Raw genomic sequence first — 16192 nt, forward strand, 5'->3', positions numbered from 1 at the left:
CCGCCGTTTTCCTGGGAAAACCCTCCCGCGGCATCCAGGGCGGCTCCCTCAGTTGGGGTGCAGTCCAGACCGCTCGGCCTCCAGGTGCTCCTTCCTGGGCCCCGTGCGCCTGCCCCCGCACCGTGTCCCCGGTTCTGCAGCTCCGGTCCCTCCAGAGGGCCCGGCGGCCTCAGGATCCACCTGCTTCATCAGACCCCTTTGTACCCCTTCCTCCAACCCCGCCGCCCCAGGCTTCTCTCCTCCACCCTCGGCCAGCCCCCCAACGCCCGCCTCACCTTGGCAACTGCAGCGTGGCCCCCACACCCCCCCCCCATGCCCCCTGTCCACCTCCCTCCAGTCCGTCCTCCACGAGCAGCCACCCAACCCCTCCCGACTCCGCCCTGGCCCTCGCCACCCCCAGAGGCTTCCCTGAGGGACCCCGAGGCCCGGGGCCCAAGTCAGTGAACCCCAGCTCCACCCCCCATGGCTGCGTGACCCAGAGCGGGTTGCTCAACCTCTCTGTGCCCAGCTCCCTTGCCTGTCAAGTGTCAGCAACCACAGGAATTCCTCTGAGGGGGGGGTTGTGGGGTTAGGTGAGCCTGGGTTGGCCCCTTCCTCCGCCAGCAACGCAGGACGGCTCCATCCAGACCCCGAGGCTGGCCCAGGGGAGCCCCTCCCAGGCCTCGGGATCTGTGCCTCACCCCAGGGTGGGCTCTGAAGCCCCCGCAGCCTGGAGCTTCGAGGGTGGCTCACCCCTGCCTTGTGGCTGCGTGCCCTTCATAACAGCGCCCACCTCCCTGAGACCGGCCGCGTCTCTGAATGCTCCATAAACGTCGTGACGGACACGGGCCGCGTTGTCATGACCCCCGTGCGGTCGGGTGCTCTCGGGAGAGACCTTCCCTCCCGGGGGAGGGGGACGATCGTCTGGTCTTTGCCAGCGAGATGGCCCCTGGGGCTGTCCTTCCGGAGAGGAAACCCCTGTCTCCGCACCCCCCCGCTGCCAGGCCTCTTCCCAGCCAGCCCCTTGCGTGAGGCCGGTCTGTTCCCTCGGCCCTCTGGGGACGAGCCGCACCTGTCCCCTCCCTGCCCGCCGCCTCGCGCCCTGTTCCAAGTTGCTCCGGTGCCTGGGGCCCGGCGGCCTGTCCTGACGTTACTCTGACCCCCGGGTCTGCCCTGCCCCCGAGTTCCTGAGAATCCGGAAACAGCCCTGGACTTTTTGCCCTCCCCCCGAGAGCCCCGCAGACGGTCCCCACGCGCCTTTGTAGGCCATTCGGTCCCGGCCCCTCCCTGGAGTTTTGGGCGACCCTTCCCGAGAGGAGCCGCCGGGCTGGGCGGTGGGGCCCCCACTCAGAGAGCGTTCTGAAATCCAGTCTGAATCTCAAGTACATCTTGAGCCGTGTTCAACGTTCTTAACGCTCTGCAAAAATTTGGATTTAATTAATTTTTCTTGCGTTCTGAAATAGTGCGATCGTTCTATTTTTTGTTTCCTGGCCCGAAGCCTTGCCACATTCGTGGAAAAGCGGACGGGGCGGGGGCGGCGGTGGGAATTCTTCCTCGGCAGGATGACTGGGAGGCCGACCGAAGTCACTGCCGGAGGGGAAATGGCTGGTTTCTGGCCTCGACTCCGCGCTCTGGGTCCAGCGTGCCGCGTCTCCGCCAGCCACGCGCCGGCGGGCGTGACGGGACGCCTTCTGACCCCACAGCCCAGAGAGGGGCTTGTCACGCCGTCCTGTGTCAGCGCGCCGGCCGCCCCCTCCGCGGGCCGACGGCCTTGGAGCCGCGGAGACGCAGCGGCGGCGGCCTGGACACGGCGGGCGGGGCTCCGTCTGGAACGCGCCCCGTGTGTGGGTTTCCTGTTATTCCTGTAACACATCGCCACGAACTCAGTGGCTCCAAACCACACGCGTGTGCTCTGCTGTGGTCCCGGAGGCCAGGAGACCCACACGGGCCTCATGGGGCTGACGTCGAGGTGTCAGCTGGGCCCGGTTCCTTCTGGAAGCTCCTGGGGGCCGGCTGGCCTTGGCTCCAGCCCCCCACCCCCCCTCGCCCGGGCCACCCACAGCCCTTGGCTCCTAGTCACCTCACTCCGCCCCCTGCTCTGCCATCACATTTCTAACCCCCCCGCCCCGCCCCCCCGCCCAGGACCCCTGTGGTTGCAGTGGGCTCGCCCCCGTGATCAGGACACTCTGCCCATCTCAGGAGCCCCAACTTCCTCACACCCGCAAAGGGGCCGTGTGCGGCCACAGAGTCACCGGTTCGGGGGTTAGGACGCAGAATTCTTTGGGGGTCTTGTTCTGTCTGTCACCATGCTTGCCCCGTCCTGGGGCCCCCATCCCAGTGACCGCTGCCTGCCGGCATTTGGAGACGGGACCTTTCCCCGTGCCTCACCCCACGCCGTGGCCTCCTCTCCGGGGCGAGAGTGACAGCTGCCTGTCTGGGCAGAAACGATCCGAAGCGTTTCTGCAGCAAGAAGAGGAGGCGGGCCCTGAGGTTCGGGCCGACGGTGGAGTTTCAGCCGATCCACCGAATGCCTCTGAGCTCTGGTTCTGCGCCCGTAAGTCCTGGGCGATCTGCTCCGCCCTGGAGAACCGTTACCCACAAAGGCGACCCCCAGAATTCCCTCCTTCCCTGGCGGTGTTGGGGGGGCCCCCTCGCAGGCCGACGCCCGCAGGACGGACTTCCGGGGCCGTGGGGTCCGCTTGAAAGCTGGCGTGCGAGTCTGGTGGGGAGTGGGAGTCCCCTCGGGCAGTGGCAGGCGCACGCCCAGGCGCCGATCTGAGTCTCAGCGACCCGTTTGTTCCATCCGCCTGTCTCTCTCCTCACTTCCTTCATCTCCTTTCTCCAAAACACGCTTACCCTGGGGGGCTCTGGCGGCTCAGGGAGAAAGCATTAGCTTCTGCACCAGACACCCCAGGTTCAAACCCCAGCCCGACCACTTACTTGGCTGTGTGATGCTGGGCCGGTCGCTCTACCTCTCTGAGTCCTAAATGACAGGACACGACAACAGGTGGCCATGTGCTGGCTGGAGCTCCCAGGACCCGGAAGGTGACCAGCGAGCGCTCATCTCTCTCTCCCTCGTTGGGGGGGTACCTTCTCGGTGGGGTACCCCGAGAGTGGAGCTGTGGTGGTCCCGGAAAAGGAGTCCTGTTGGAAAGACTGGTGTTCGGGCTAGAGGGTTACTCATCTGTGGATGAGCCGTGAGCCTCTCCAAGCCCCGGGCCCCCACCTGCCACACAGGAACCAGACAGTCGTCCTGACTGCGGCGGCCACGGTAATGACACACGGCAGACCGGGCGATGTAAACGGCCAACGCTCCAGCTGCTGACCTGACCCTCCTGAGCCCGGCCACGTGGCCACAGGGGGCGGGAGGCGGCCCTTAGGATGGCTCTGCCCCTGCACCCGTACCAGACCCGCCTTCTGAGCTGCTGACCCCAAAGACAGCATCAGGGGTCTCCTTGCTGCCTCTCCCCTTTGCCTCCTCTCCCCCATAACCCATTCTACTCATGGGGGCCAGAATGATCTTTCGGAAATGTATTGGCTGATAAATCGCGTCAGCTCCTGCGTAAAATCTCCCACTGGCTCCCCTGCGCTCCTACCACCAAGTCCAGACTCCTTTCCGCGGGGTCTCCAAAGCCCTCCCTGACCCGCCCCCGCCCACCTCTTCCAGTTCGTCTCATGTCACTCACTCCAGGCCACCGGCCTTGCTGTTCCTCAAGGACACCATGCTTGTCCCTTCACTTCCTGTTCCCTTTGTCTGGAAGCTCTTTCCCTTGGGCTCCACAGGACCGGTTTTTCCTCATCCTTGCAGTCGTAGCCCCGAATGTGCCCTGCATTCGGTGCCCATGGCAAACCCTCCCATCTCTCCCCTCTCCATCCACGCTCTGTATGGGCACTCACACTTCTCCCCTGCCTCGCCCCCCACCCCGGAGGCTTCTTCCCCGAGAGCGCGGCCTTGGCCTCGGTCGCCGCTGTGCTTGGCCCAGAGCGGGGGATGGACTGACATGTCTGATTATTTTAATCGATTCACCAAGAACGAAACCCACGGCTGAGGACTTAGTTTACATGTTGGCGTCAGACCCAAGCAGGTGGGTTTACTTTGGAGCCGAAATCGCCGGCTCCTCACCCAAACCAACCCCCTGGAAGGCCCTGCATAGAATTTTTAATGTGCAGTTTTGTCTTTCTTTTTATGTAAAAAAACAGTGTCCTCTGACGTTGGATACGCTTCACACTCCCCCAGACCTGGCTGTGCTCTTGCCGTCAGGGCTAGTAATGGGTTGGAGGCCATGTGCCTGCCCGGGGGGTACATGCTGGTAATAATGATAATAGTAATAACAATAATAATAATAATAATTAACAATGACAAAGACGATAATCCCAGCAGCCTGAGAGCAGCGATAATAACAACCCTAACGGCAACCGCCTCCAGCCAGTGCAGCACTGGCCCCGCGCCGGCCTGTGGCTGTGTCCTTGCGCCCATTTATAAGACGGGCAGCTGGAGGCTCAGTGGGTCGAGAACCCTGCAGCGCGGGCTCATGTGCGCCCGCCCCTTAAACCCGCCTCGGCCCTGGCTTGGATTTCATCGGGAGGGCGGAGGGAGCGGCCCACGTGGGCTGACCTTTGGAAGACGTGTTCTGTCCGGGCCCCCGGGGCCCATGGGCTCGGCTGCACTTTGCAAAAGCGTCCTAGCGCCCTCCCTCCAGGGCCTGCCTGTCCTTTCCTTTCCCGACGACCCCGACGTGGCCCTGCAAAGCCGAGTGCGGGCAGAGGCGTGTGGGGGGCGCTCTGTGCCAGTTACGCTGCGCACAGTCAGCCCTCACCCGTCCGCGTTTCCGGACTTGCAAGGCCGCCTGCTCACAGACACTTATGTCACCCCCCGGTCAACACTCGGGACACTTCCCGCGTCGCTCGAACGCACGTGCGGCACCGTTGCTCGCGCCCGTTCCCGGCGGAGGCCAACCGGGACCCCTCGCCCCGTCCCACTGCGTCGCACGCTGCAGACCAGTGTCCTTTCACTGGGGTCTTAGGTGCCACGTTTTCCGCATTTTTGCGCCTCGTGGAGGGGTCTCGGCTGTTTGAAGTGGGCCCAGGCGTGCCCCTAAGGCGTCGTCCCGTGTCCCTGAGCGCAGGAGAAAACACGCATCAGAGAAGCTCTGTGCACGCGTGAGTGATGGTGCCGTCGGCCGAGTTCAAGGTGAATGAATCAACAACATCTATTAAGTGAGGGCCTCGAAACAGATACACACATGCAAGGCGCTCACGCATCGCCCGGCGGATGAACATGCGGTGAGCGTCGCTGCGTTCTCGGCGCCCCCTAGTGCGCGGTGGGTTTCCCGGGAGCCGGAACCGCCGTCTCTCTCCGGCTCCCACGCCCCTAGGCTCAGGCCCCAGGCCGCGGAGCCCACGCACGGTCGGTGCCCGGTGAGCCCCGTTCCTGCCCGTGCTGTGGGGCTTCGCAGCCCACGGGCACTCGCACCCTGGGCAAACGTGCCGGAGGCGGGAACCCGGGGCCGGGTTTCAGGAGTGGTTTCCGCAGGCGCTCGGCGCCTCCCCGGGGCGCTGCCCTGCATCTCCCGGCCCGCCAGGGGTGCGCGACTGATCACACAGCACGCCGGCCGCCAGCGCCCGGCCCCGGGAGCCCGTGAACCGCCGCCCCACTTGCTCGTGCTGCCGCGGGCCTGCCCTGCTCTCGGCCACGTCCGCGGCGGGCTGCGTTATAAGAAGACCCTTCCTGCTGTGAACCCGGTTCCCTTTATAACGCGTGGACTCCGGCTTCTTTCCCTTCCCTGGGCCCAGGCCCCTCGTAAGCCCCCACCCCCCAGCCTTCTCCGCTGGTTGTTCTGCCGCCTTTTATGGGGCCTGTGTGGCACGGGAGGGCTGACCACGCTCCCTCTTGTTTTCACTGGGCTGCCGGGGGCAGGGGTGCCCCCCAGAGGGGGCAGAGCTGAGGGAGCCCCCGGGGCCAGGAAACCGAGCCCCGCCCCTTTCCTGGGCTGGGGCTGCCCTGCGCCAGCCTGGCGGGGGAATGCCAGCTCAGCCCGTTTACAAGCAGGGCTTGGCCAGCGGCACGCTTTCCTACAGCGCGGGGAGTGGCGGGGGGGGGGGCCGAGGAGAGGGGGCTGTCGGAGGCCGGGGAGTGCTCAGAGCGGTTGAGTTGGGGAAGGAGGAGAAGGGGGAGAAAGCGTGTTCTGGGAGCCTGCGTGTCCGTTCGTCCTTGATGGAGGGATCTGTGCGCTCTGTGTGTGGCGTGTGCACGCTGAGCGTGTCGCCTGGGCACACTGGGCTTGGGGGGCAGCCACCTGGAGCGTGTGGACGGGGGGCGGGGCGGGGTGGGCCTCCGGCGCTCCGCCCAGGAGGAAGGTCAATGACCGGAGCATTCTGTTGGGGTTTTTTTTCGGGCAGGGGCAGAGAAGTGCCCCTTGGTGTGGGCCCTGCCTTCCTGCCGCAGACCAGGGGCGAGGGGCCCAGTGCCCCAGCCGGGGGGCGGGGCCGGCGCCTGGACGTAGTGGGGGGGTTCCCCAGAAACTCAAGGCCTGAGGAAAACCAGAGGAATTCTCCCGCTTCTCGCTCGCTCCCGAGACTCCGGGCAGGGCAGCGTGGTGCGGCCTGCCGTTCCCGGGCGAAGCCGGCCCCGGGAACTGTTCTGTGTCACCCAGGCTGACAGCAGGCTCAGCGTCAGGGGCTGAGCGGCCTCCTGCACCGCGACTGCTCGTGAAGGCTCCGCCCCAGCGCCCCGTGGGGAGATGACCCCAGGGGGGCCAGGGGAACGTGGGTTCAGACTGGGCACAAAGTAACATTAGGGAGCCAGTATCAGTTTAGTCACGAGCGATAAAGGAGCTGGGGGGATGCGGTGTGGGGGAAACGTCCTTACTTCCTGGGGACACGAGCCAGGGAGTCGCGAGCTGAGCCACCACAGTCTCTGTGGTTTCCTTTAAAGTGGGACAGAGAGAGAGAGAGAGAGAGAGAGAGAGAGAGAGAGAGAGAGAGAGAGACAGAGAGAGAGAGACAGAGAAACGGCAGCATCTTGACCTGTTCATGATTGTTGACATTCCGCATAACGTGTTTCTCCTTTTCCCTCGCCTTGAAATTCTTCATAGTAGCAAGAAACTTTTTACATGCTTTGGGGGAAAACCACTTAAGAATAAATCTAAGATATGGCATAAGAAACCTTTTGGGGGGCTTTCTCAAAGGAGAACCTCAAAATCAGAGTTGCTGTGTTCCCCGGCGCCAGCCCGGCAGAGAGGCGGGCCGGGAGGGGAGTCACCTGCAGAGCCGGCTTGGAGGCGTGGGGACAGGGGACAGCGGGCCCAGCCTCGCCGCCTCCTGCCTAAACACACGTCCAGAACGCCGGGTGGGCGTGGGCGAGGACACTGCACCACGGCAACGGCCCGCTCTGCGGGTCCAGTTTCTCCTTCCGCTGCCAGCCAGCTCTGCTCCTGAAGCTCGGTCTCCCCCGGGAGCCGGACCCCGATGGGCTTGCGGGAAGGAACAGGCCACCTTCCCCCAGCCTGGACCTGTCCGAGTGTCACCCCCACAGAAAACGCACCCCCACATCCAACCCCCTCAACCCTACCCGGTCGGTGCCATCATCACCCCCATTTCACAGGTAGGGGAAACCGAGGCCCAGAGACAGCCCTCATCCGTGCGAAGCCCCCGGACTTCCCCGAGGGCTGAGGGACCCAGAACCAGCCCTCTTGTGGCCGCAAACTGACCCCGGCCATAGTAACTCCAACAGGCATGGTGGCGCAAGCAGCCGGGGACGGCAGAAACCAGGCGGGGTCTGCGCCTCGGTGGCTGGGGGACACTCCCCTCATTTCCCGTGAGTCTTGTGTGGCGCCTTCCTTAGCATGCAGCTTCCTTCCTCGGAGCCGCTCCTCTCCCGAGAAGTCGGGGAGGAGTTGGACCTCCAGCTGGTTCCAGAAAAGCCCGCCGCTCCTTTTCATGAAACACACACCCTCCTCTCGCAAAGGCAGACGGGCTCCCGGTTCTGTCCTCCGCGTTGTCTCCGTTTTCAGGCTTCCATGGTTGCTGCTTTGGGTCTGACTCTGCGTGTGGGTCGGGGCCGCAGCACGGAGCGCCCCCTAAAGGCAGCCCCTCAGGAGGGAGCCGGGTCTCCCTGCAGCTGGCTGGCCCCATGTGCTCCAGCGCCGAACGCAGGTTCGATCCGTACGAGGGGCCTCGGCTCCCAGCGCCGAGCCCGGCCCTTCTCTGCAGCGGGTGCTCCGTAAACAGTTGCCCGGAAGCCCAGCGCACAGATCTGGGGCCGTCTGTCAGGCTTCTGCACGGCTGGCGGGGGGCGGGGGGAAAGCCATCGATTTTCCCAAAATAGCACCCGCAGGATGTCCTGATGGGAGCCACGGCGTCGTGGGAGAGGAAAGGGCAGCCCCGCCCGCCGTGTGGGGCCGACTGTGTGGACGCCCACCACCGCCGTGGACGCTCCCAGTCCTGGGGAGCCTCCTGTCCCTTGGTGATGGCATCTGAGCACGGGCATGGGGGGGTGGGCACAGGCGAACTGGTGGACGGTTAATTCACCTCGATGATCTCAGTACAAATGTGGATGAAATGGTCTTTCACTGATAAGCCCAAAGGAGATGCAAGTGTCTGCTTGCCTCTGGGTCGCCCCCCTCACGGCTGTCCCCTGCTTGTCCCCTGCTGGTCCCCTGCTGGTCTCTACCAGGGACTCGACGTGTTTGGGAGAGGCACTGCAGCCGTCAGATGGCCAGGGTTCGAATCCCACGTCCCCCGTTTATCAGATGCGTGCTCTTCTGTGAGGTGCCCTGTCTGTGCCTCAGTTTCCGCACCTGGAGGATGGAGATCAGTGTCTGCCTCAGGGGGGTGTGGAGAGGCGAACTTAAAAGCATTGAAATCGCGGCTGCGGTGCTCCGCGTCTGCTGACCGTCTGCCATTTCTATTCCCACGGCTGACCGTGTTCGGGTGGCCGGCACCCTCACCCCCACAGCCCCCTAGCTGGGTCACGATGTCGCTGTCTGCCCACTCGTCCACCCTGAGGCCTGGGAGTCTGTGGACCGCCCACCCCGAGGAGGCCAGCGTAAGCGTTTCCCCCGGACCGCCATAACAGGCTTCCCTGGACTTGGTGACTTCTATCTAGGGACTCAGATGAACCCTTCCGCAGCTCTGGAGGCCAGAAGGCCAAGGTCAGGGTGTCAGCAGGACCTCGCTCCCGCCAAAGGCTCCAGGGGAGGGCCCTTCCCCCAGCCTGCAGCTGCTAGTGGGTCCAGGCTGTGCTGCTTGTGGACAGACACACCACGCCGGCCTCTGCCTCTGTCTCCCGGCCGTCCTCTGTGCCGGTCCCTCTGTGTCTCCTCCTCCTCTTCCTGTGGGAGCACAGCACGGGCCTCGCTCGGATAATTCAGGGTCGCCACACCTCTAGACGCTCCCTGTAATCGCATCTGCAGAGATGTGATTCCCAAACAGGGCGCCATCTGCGGCTTCCCGGTGGGCGTGCCTCCTGGGGGCCGCCATGCGCCCATGGGACGCCTGCGGGGGCCTGGCCCCGTCTCTCCGTCCCAGGAGACACCAGGGCAGACCTCACCGTTTCCTGTCCGAGCCTCTCGGAGCTCTTCGCCTTGTTATCCGGCCTCCAGTGTCTCCACTTCCAGATCAGCTTCCCTGTTGGAGGCCATTTCCAACACAACAGCCACTGAGCACCTGCAACGTGTCTCCAGGAAGGGCCATCTGGTCGACCCTCTCGTGGCTGTGTGCCCTATGGGAACAGGAGTGGCGATGTCTGTCTGCCTGTCTGCCTGTCTGTCTCCGCCCCCTGATGCCTCCTTCCGCCCACCCCCTGGGGGTCCAAGCCCCGTGTCCTGTTGCCACAATTCAGGCACATTCATGGGGTTTTCTCCTCGGTTTACTTTACCCACAGACGCAGCGCACACGGGCTCCCCTCCCGCTGCACCGTCGCCTGCCTCTTCCCCCTGGAAGCTGGCCGCCGAGGTGCACGCGCTGCCCGTGCTGCAGACGGCTGGCCCTTCAGCGTAAACACGCGGCGGAGGCCTGGCTCTCCCGGGCGGGCGAGGGCGGGGGGAGGGCTGTGTGCGCCGCGCGGCAGCGGCGGCGGCCGGCCGTGCGAAGCACAGAGGCCCAATGTGTGTCCCCCGACCGCCGCACTCGGGCGGCCTCCCCCATCGGGCCCCTCTCTCGGCTCCGGCTGTGTTTTCTCAGGTGCCGGCAAGCCGGCCGGCTCCGAGCGGAGGAAGCCACGGTCCCGCCTGCACGCCGCGCCGCCTCCGCGCCCCCTCCGCGCCCCGCACACAGGCCTTTTCATGAGCGCGGGGCGGACGCCGCCTTCAGACAGGGCGGCCGCCGGTACTTCCGACCTCCAGACGCTCAGAAAGGCACTTCTTTATGTCGGATCTGGGGGTCTGGGCAGAGGAGGGGCTGGCGGGAGCTTTCAGGACGCGGAGAGCGAGCGGGCAGGTTGTGGCGGTTTGTTGTTTCAGGCCGGGGGAGAAGCCGTGTGGCGGTGCCGGGGGCTGAGTGGGGCGGGGAGCGGGGCGGGAGGCCGAGGGCCTGGAGGCGGGGCGTGGCACACCGGGGCGGGGTGGGGAGGGCAAGAGGCACCAGGGGGACCGGAGGTTCCAGAGTCGGGCGGATTCACTCATTCCTCAGACCAGGGTCAGGGTTCTGAGCACCTCTGTTCACCCCACTGGTGAAGGAGGGTCCCCTGCCCTAAACAGTACGAGACGGCCAGACCGCAACCCAGGACAGCGGATGGATGAGCCTGGCGTTTCCGAGTGCCGACACTCACAGCCTGGGCGCGGGGGAAGGGCAGCACCGTCCACCCCGGGCCACATGGCGGGGGGCAGGGGGCGCACTCGAGCAGGGTGAACCGGCCGGGGCCGCGGGGGGCGGGCTGTGCAGTGACGAGAGGGCGGGGTGCCCCGGAGGGCGGGAGGGCTGGTTGGGGCGCCGCTGCAGGCTGGCGGGGAGGCAAGCCCGAGGGGTGGAGCCCTTTGGCAGCGCGGGGGCCTGTCGGGCGGGAGAAGGGGCCGGCCCGCGGGGGCTCCACGGCGCCCGGGCAGCACGTTCAGGTCCCACGACACAGAAGACAGACTCTTCTGGCCAAGCGCCAGCAAAGACACAGTTTACACTGTGGCAACCAAGGGGCGAGATCGGTGGGGAGCGTGTCAGTTTGCACATAATACGAGACGGAACAAATTTTCGTATATTTTATCGGTAGACTTTCAAAGTATAATCATAATTGGCCGCAACGTCTTATCACACGAGTCTACCAGTGAGAAGGATGGAATTCCTTTGCGGGGGGAGGGGAACATTTTTGCTGAGCTGCAGTTCAAAAGTAGCGACCCTTGTCATCCCATCCGTGGCAAGTGTCCACCTGGGACATGCGCCCTTCTCTCGTGGGCCACCCACGGACGGTCCGTGGGGCAGGCTGGGTTTGGCCGCGGGCTGCCGGCCTCTCCTTTAGATACACCAGTCGCCCTGTGCTGGGTGCCGCCCCAGGCTGTGGGGGGAGGGGCCAATCGTCGTCGTCACGCAGGCGCACTGACAGCTCTGATTAGGCGTTCCTGATGCTGCTTGGCGACAGCGGAGAGGGCTTCTCGGAAGAGGTGGTGTCTGATGAGGGGCAGGCCTGTCCCCCGAGACAAAGTAGGGGAACACCGTCGAGGGAAGGGGCAGCTTGCGCCCCTGTAAGGACAGGGGGAGGCCCGACCGACCAGGCACCTGCTCGCCTTCTGGGGAAGCACAGCCTTGGGGGCGGGGGGGCCGGGGCAGCCGGACAACCCCTTGCGGGAAGCCGCAGAGGCACACTGGCTCTTGTGCGCCCCCCGGGGTGACCCCGCCGGGGCCCCAGGAAGAGCTCGCTCGCAGCCATGAGAGCGCTGGGCTGCAAGGGGGGGGGGGCTGAAGGCGGAGTCCAGGCACCAGGGAGGGAGGCGCGTCCTGAGGAAGGGGCGTGGGGGTGGGACACGGGGTGAGACGAGAGGGGTTTCCCAAGGGCCACCGGTGGTGGAAGGGTGACCGGGACTCTGAGGGTCTTTGGAGGTGCAGGTGACGGTCCGTAAAGGAAGGGGCTGAAGCAGGGGCGGGACCGGGGGACAGCAGGCCCAGGTTGCCAGGCGGGGGGATACGGCCGGCTAATCTTTCCGAGGTGGAGCGATTGGAGACTGATGGGCGGTTGCCTCGGGGGATCAGCAGGGAGCACCCTCGAAGGGAAAGGAGTCCAGGCAACTGGACGTGAGAATCGCAGCCACACTGCCCAGAGAGCGGAGGGGGCGCCGCACAGTGGGAGGGGCCTCTGGGCTGGCGCGGAGCTTCACTTGGCTTTCCTCCGTCCTCGGCTGTGTAACGGGCGGGCGCGCCCAAGCTGGGGCTAAAAGCAACGTTGTTATTATCCTCACGGTGCTGGGAGTTACCTGGCTCGCTTGGGACTCGCCTCCTCCCATATCCACGTGGCTGGGCCCTTTGCCCCTTTGGTCAGCTGTCACCCAGCCCGGCTCCCTCTGATCGGCCCCTGCCCTGGGGCTTGGCCCTCCGGGCCCATCTCTCCCGCCCCGTGTTCTCCGGTTTCCATTGCACTCCCTCAGCTCCCAGCAGGCCATCCAGTTCATTCATGAGGTCATGGTATTGCTCAGCGGCCTTTCCTCCCATTGGCTCCAGGAGAGCAGGGACTGGGGTCGATTTCATTCATTGATCTATCCCCAGGCCTGGCGCCTGGGAGGGCAGTGCCCCATGAACACGGGGTGAGTGAGTGAGTGAGGAAGTCCCCTTGGATGCCGTCCACCTGCCACCTGGTCAGAGGGGCGGTCTGTGGTCATCCCGAGGAAGGTCACGTCTCCTTCCGGTCCCTTCTCTCTCCTCACCACACTTCGTCCCGCACCAAGGAGCGCTTACCACTGCCTAGTAACGGTCCTGGTCATTGATGTACTGGGTCCCCTCTGTCCCCGACGGGGGCACGTGAGCACTACGGTGGCGGGGGCTTGTCCGTCTCACTCACCGTCCCGCCCCCACCACAGTGCCTGGCACGTAGCAGAGTCCCAGTTTCGGGAAGTTTCTATCGAACACCCAGCCCCATGAGCCTGCTTTCCAATACAGCCCGAGACTGTGTTCGCGGCCACACCTCCCCCAGGCCCGGAGCGTCCAAGCCCTTGGTCAATATTTGCCCAAGGACGCTGTTTCCACCTGCCTGCCTTGGGCGGGGGCTGGGTCGGGGAGTCCAGGGGCAGAAATGGGCGGTGCCCAGAGCCCACGCCTGCCTGCCCGGCCCGTCCACAATGCTGCTTTTCACGGCTTCTCGGAGGCGGCCGCGCACCAGCCCTCGGGGCGGCGGGGCCGGGCCTCCCCACAGTGCGGCCCTGTCCTCCCCTCAGCCCTCCGCCTGAACCCTGCTGGCCGGGCAAAGCCGTCCCCGGGGCCGGCTGGGCTCTGTGGCAGGGACTTAAGTGGCCGTGTCTGCCTTCTGGGAAGCCATGTGTGGCCTGGAGCAGCTGCATTATCACAACTCCCCAGCAAATGGGTCCTGTTTTCCTTAAAGGGCCGGGTCTGCCCTGCTCCCCTCACCCCACTCCGACTATACCTGTTACCTGTAGAGCCTACCATGTATTGTGCCTTCTCGTATCCCCCCAGTACTCCCCTTTCATCCTGGCGAAGTCTGCCTTAGCTCTTACAATTCAGCTCTGGAGCCACTGCCTCCAGGAAGTTGGCCCTGAATGCCTCCCCCCTGACGTCCCAGGGCTCGTACTTGCCTGTGTGTGTCCCACAAAGTGACGAGTTTCCTGGGAGCCGCAGCACCGAGCGCAGTGGCCAGCGCAGAGCAGGCAGGCAGGGGCTGCTCATGAGTGTGGGAAAGAAGGCGTCAAAGAATGGGCAAGCAGATGAGTGAGTGACGTGTCTGCAGCCCCCATGTGGGTGGGGTCCGTGCAGCCGTGGTTTGCCGGTTCGCTCGACGAGGGCTGGTCTTGTCCTTCCTCTGGAATCCCTTAGCCCGGCGGTTTTCAGCTCAGTTGATTTTTTTTTTGCTCCCCAGGAAACACATGTCAATGTCAGCAGACATCTTGGGTCGTTGCAGCTGGGGGAAGGCACGTGTCCTACTGACATCTAGTGGGCAGAGGCCAGGGGTGCTGCTGAACACCCTCCAGGCCCTGGACAGCCCCCGCCACAAAGGATCCTCCGGCCCAAAAGCCAGTGGTGCTGAGGCTGAAACCCTCCTAGACATTTTGTGAAGTTGCCCTGTGGATCCTGAGGCCCCGGGGGGGGGGGGGGGACTGGTTACCGCACGCTGTGTGACAAACTGTCCTGGAGGGCCAGCCTCCGTGTGTCTGTGGGCCGCTGGTGCGTCAGCAGGGAGCTGGCTGGTTGAACCTGGCCTCAGCTGGGAGGACCCTACAGCTCCGTGCTGCACCGTCTCTAGTCCCCCAGCCGGCTCACACCGTCCCTTCCACCACCTGCCATCGACCAGAGCTCAAGCCACACGGCTGAGCTCAAGTCAGAGAGAGCGGGGTCGGCCAGGCCTCGGGAGGGGAAGCTGCCCGGTCACTTCGCCAAGGGGCGTGGGGGTGGGGGCATGGGTCGGGGCTGGGCTTGGGTGTGCAGCCCCCTGCTCTCGAGGGGCCGGTGACGCTGGCGTTGCCCTGACTTCCTCGGCTCTGCTCACAGCCCCAGTGAGATGGAGCTGCCCGAGAAAGGGGCACTCAGCTGCCCCCCAGCTGCCCGTGTACCCTGTCACGTGATGACCGCCAGCGTGCCCTGGCCACCCTACTAGCCTCCGACCCCTCCCCACTGAAGGATTTCACCCCAACACTCACGCACATGCACACACTGTGCCTGCTAGGCATCCCCACCCGGTTGTCTGGACATCACCCCTCACGTGCCCAGCACAAACCCACCCGCCTTCCTGAACTTCCCCTCCGGCCCATGGCACGGCCCCCTGCTCAGCCGAGCCGGAAGGGCACACCTGTCCCGAGCTCCCCAACCCCGCATCCTCAGACCTCCTCCCCGCCACCGCCCACGCTTGGCAATGCCCCCCCGCCCTTGGGTATTGCGGCCGCCTCTTCCCTGGGTCCCCAGGTCTAGCCTCGTCCCCTTCCTCCCTGCCCCTCCACTAGATCACCCCCAGACACCCACCCCGACACTGTCGCTGGACAGGAAGTGAAGGCTTTTCCAACCAGGAATGTCTGGGTCGCACCCTGCGCGTCACCTCCTCTGTCCACGGGTGTCCCGGGGCGCACATGCACAGGACATGAGACCAGAGACAGGATGCACATCGACTCTGTGAGCTGGGTCGCAGCACCGCCTCCCCTGGAGGGATCGAGGTGACCTCCTTTGTCGCCTGGCTCTGAGCTCTCAGGGCTCCCCCGCCACTCACGGAGCAAGGCCCACCCCCTGCAGCCCTCTGCAGCGGCTATGGAGTGGTGTAACGACCCACCCAGGGGCCGGGGTCCAGGGGCTCAGGAGGCGGCAGCTTCTCTTCGCTCCATGGTGTCTGGGGCTCCGGCTGGGGGGACCTGAGGTTGGAGGGGGCCGGCTGGCTGAGGTCTGAAGGATCCTGAAGCCTCGCTCGCCCGCACGTCCGTGAGGGGACGCTGCGTCTCGGCTGGAACCTCTGCGGAGACGATGAGCTGGAACAGGCCTGGGTGGCCTCTCCCCGGGGCTGCCTGGTCTTCCGTGCAGGGGCGGCTGGATTCTCAGAGCGAGTACCGAGGAGAACCAAGCGGAGGCTGCGTCCTCTGATGGCCCAGCCTCGGAGGTAACACAGCAGCACCTCCCCCAGGATTCGAATTCCCAGCTTCCAGCTGGGCGCGGGCCCCCTGACATAAAGACTACGCATTTCTTTGGGGCCAAGGACTGGGGACGGCCCCTCCCCCACTGGGCCCCCTCCCATCCGCCGCCCACCTTCCCTCGCCCCATGGAGAAGGGTCTTTGATGAACAGGTGTCTGGGCTGAAATTCGTGGTCCGAGTCTCTTTCACTTGGGCTTTGAATTCCTCGGTGACCTGTCCACCCACCCCCCGGAAAAGCAGGTCCGGCTAAAGGAAAAGAAGAAACGGCACTTTGTTCTTCCGCCGCAGCACTGCGCTTGTTTCAAAGGAGATACATCCGCAGCCTCCGCCGTGAACGTCGGAAAGATGCACGCAGAACAGGAGTTCCACCGAAGGGTCTCCGGCTCCGGATGCCGCGCCTGTTCGTGGGCGCTGCCGTGGTCGGTGGCCCCGAGGCTGGCGTGCACTGTAGCGGCA

The 16192-nt window shown here is 65.0% G+C and overlaps 1 protein-coding gene across 1 annotated transcript; it reads right to left on the reverse strand.

Annotated features, from left to right (window-relative positions):
- Positions 1-7022: 7022 nt before the first annotated feature.
- Positions 7023-10410, reverse strand: LOC123822401. The gene is made up of 3 exons (XM_045844305.1): positions 9857-10410; positions 9530-9700; positions 7023-8777 (listed from the first exon to the last, which is right to left on the reverse strand). Exons 1-3 carry the CDS (start codon positions 10262-10264, stop codon positions 8688-8690), a joined length of 669 nt encoding a protein of 222 aa, XP_045700261.1. The 5' UTR covers positions 10265-10410; the 3' UTR covers positions 7023-8687.
- Positions 10411-16192: the final 5782 nt, after the last annotated feature.

The sequence above is a fragment of the Phyllostomus hastatus genome, unplaced genomic scaffold, assembly GCF_019186645.2.
Source record: "Phyllostomus hastatus isolate PE091 unplaced genomic scaffold, TTU_PhHast_1.1 phas_contig_1162, whole genome shotgun sequence".
Classification (NCBI taxonomy): domain Eukaryota; kingdom Metazoa; phylum Chordata; class Mammalia; order Chiroptera; family Phyllostomidae; genus Phyllostomus; species Phyllostomus hastatus.

Coding starts and splice junctions, on each gene's coding strand:
- LOC123822401 (XM_045844305.1), bottom strand. CDS start 10,264: ATGAAAAGGCCTGTGTGCGGGGCGCGGAGGGGGCGCGGAGGCGGCGCG. Junction 9,701..9,856: donor CGTGTGCGCTGCGTCTGTGG/GTAAAGTAAACC, acceptor CTGTTCCCATAG/GGCACACAGCCACGAGAGGG. Junction 8,778..9,529: donor AGAGGCTCGGACAGGAAACG/GTGAGGTCTGCC, acceptor TCCATCCTCCAG/GTGCGGAAACTGAGGCACAG.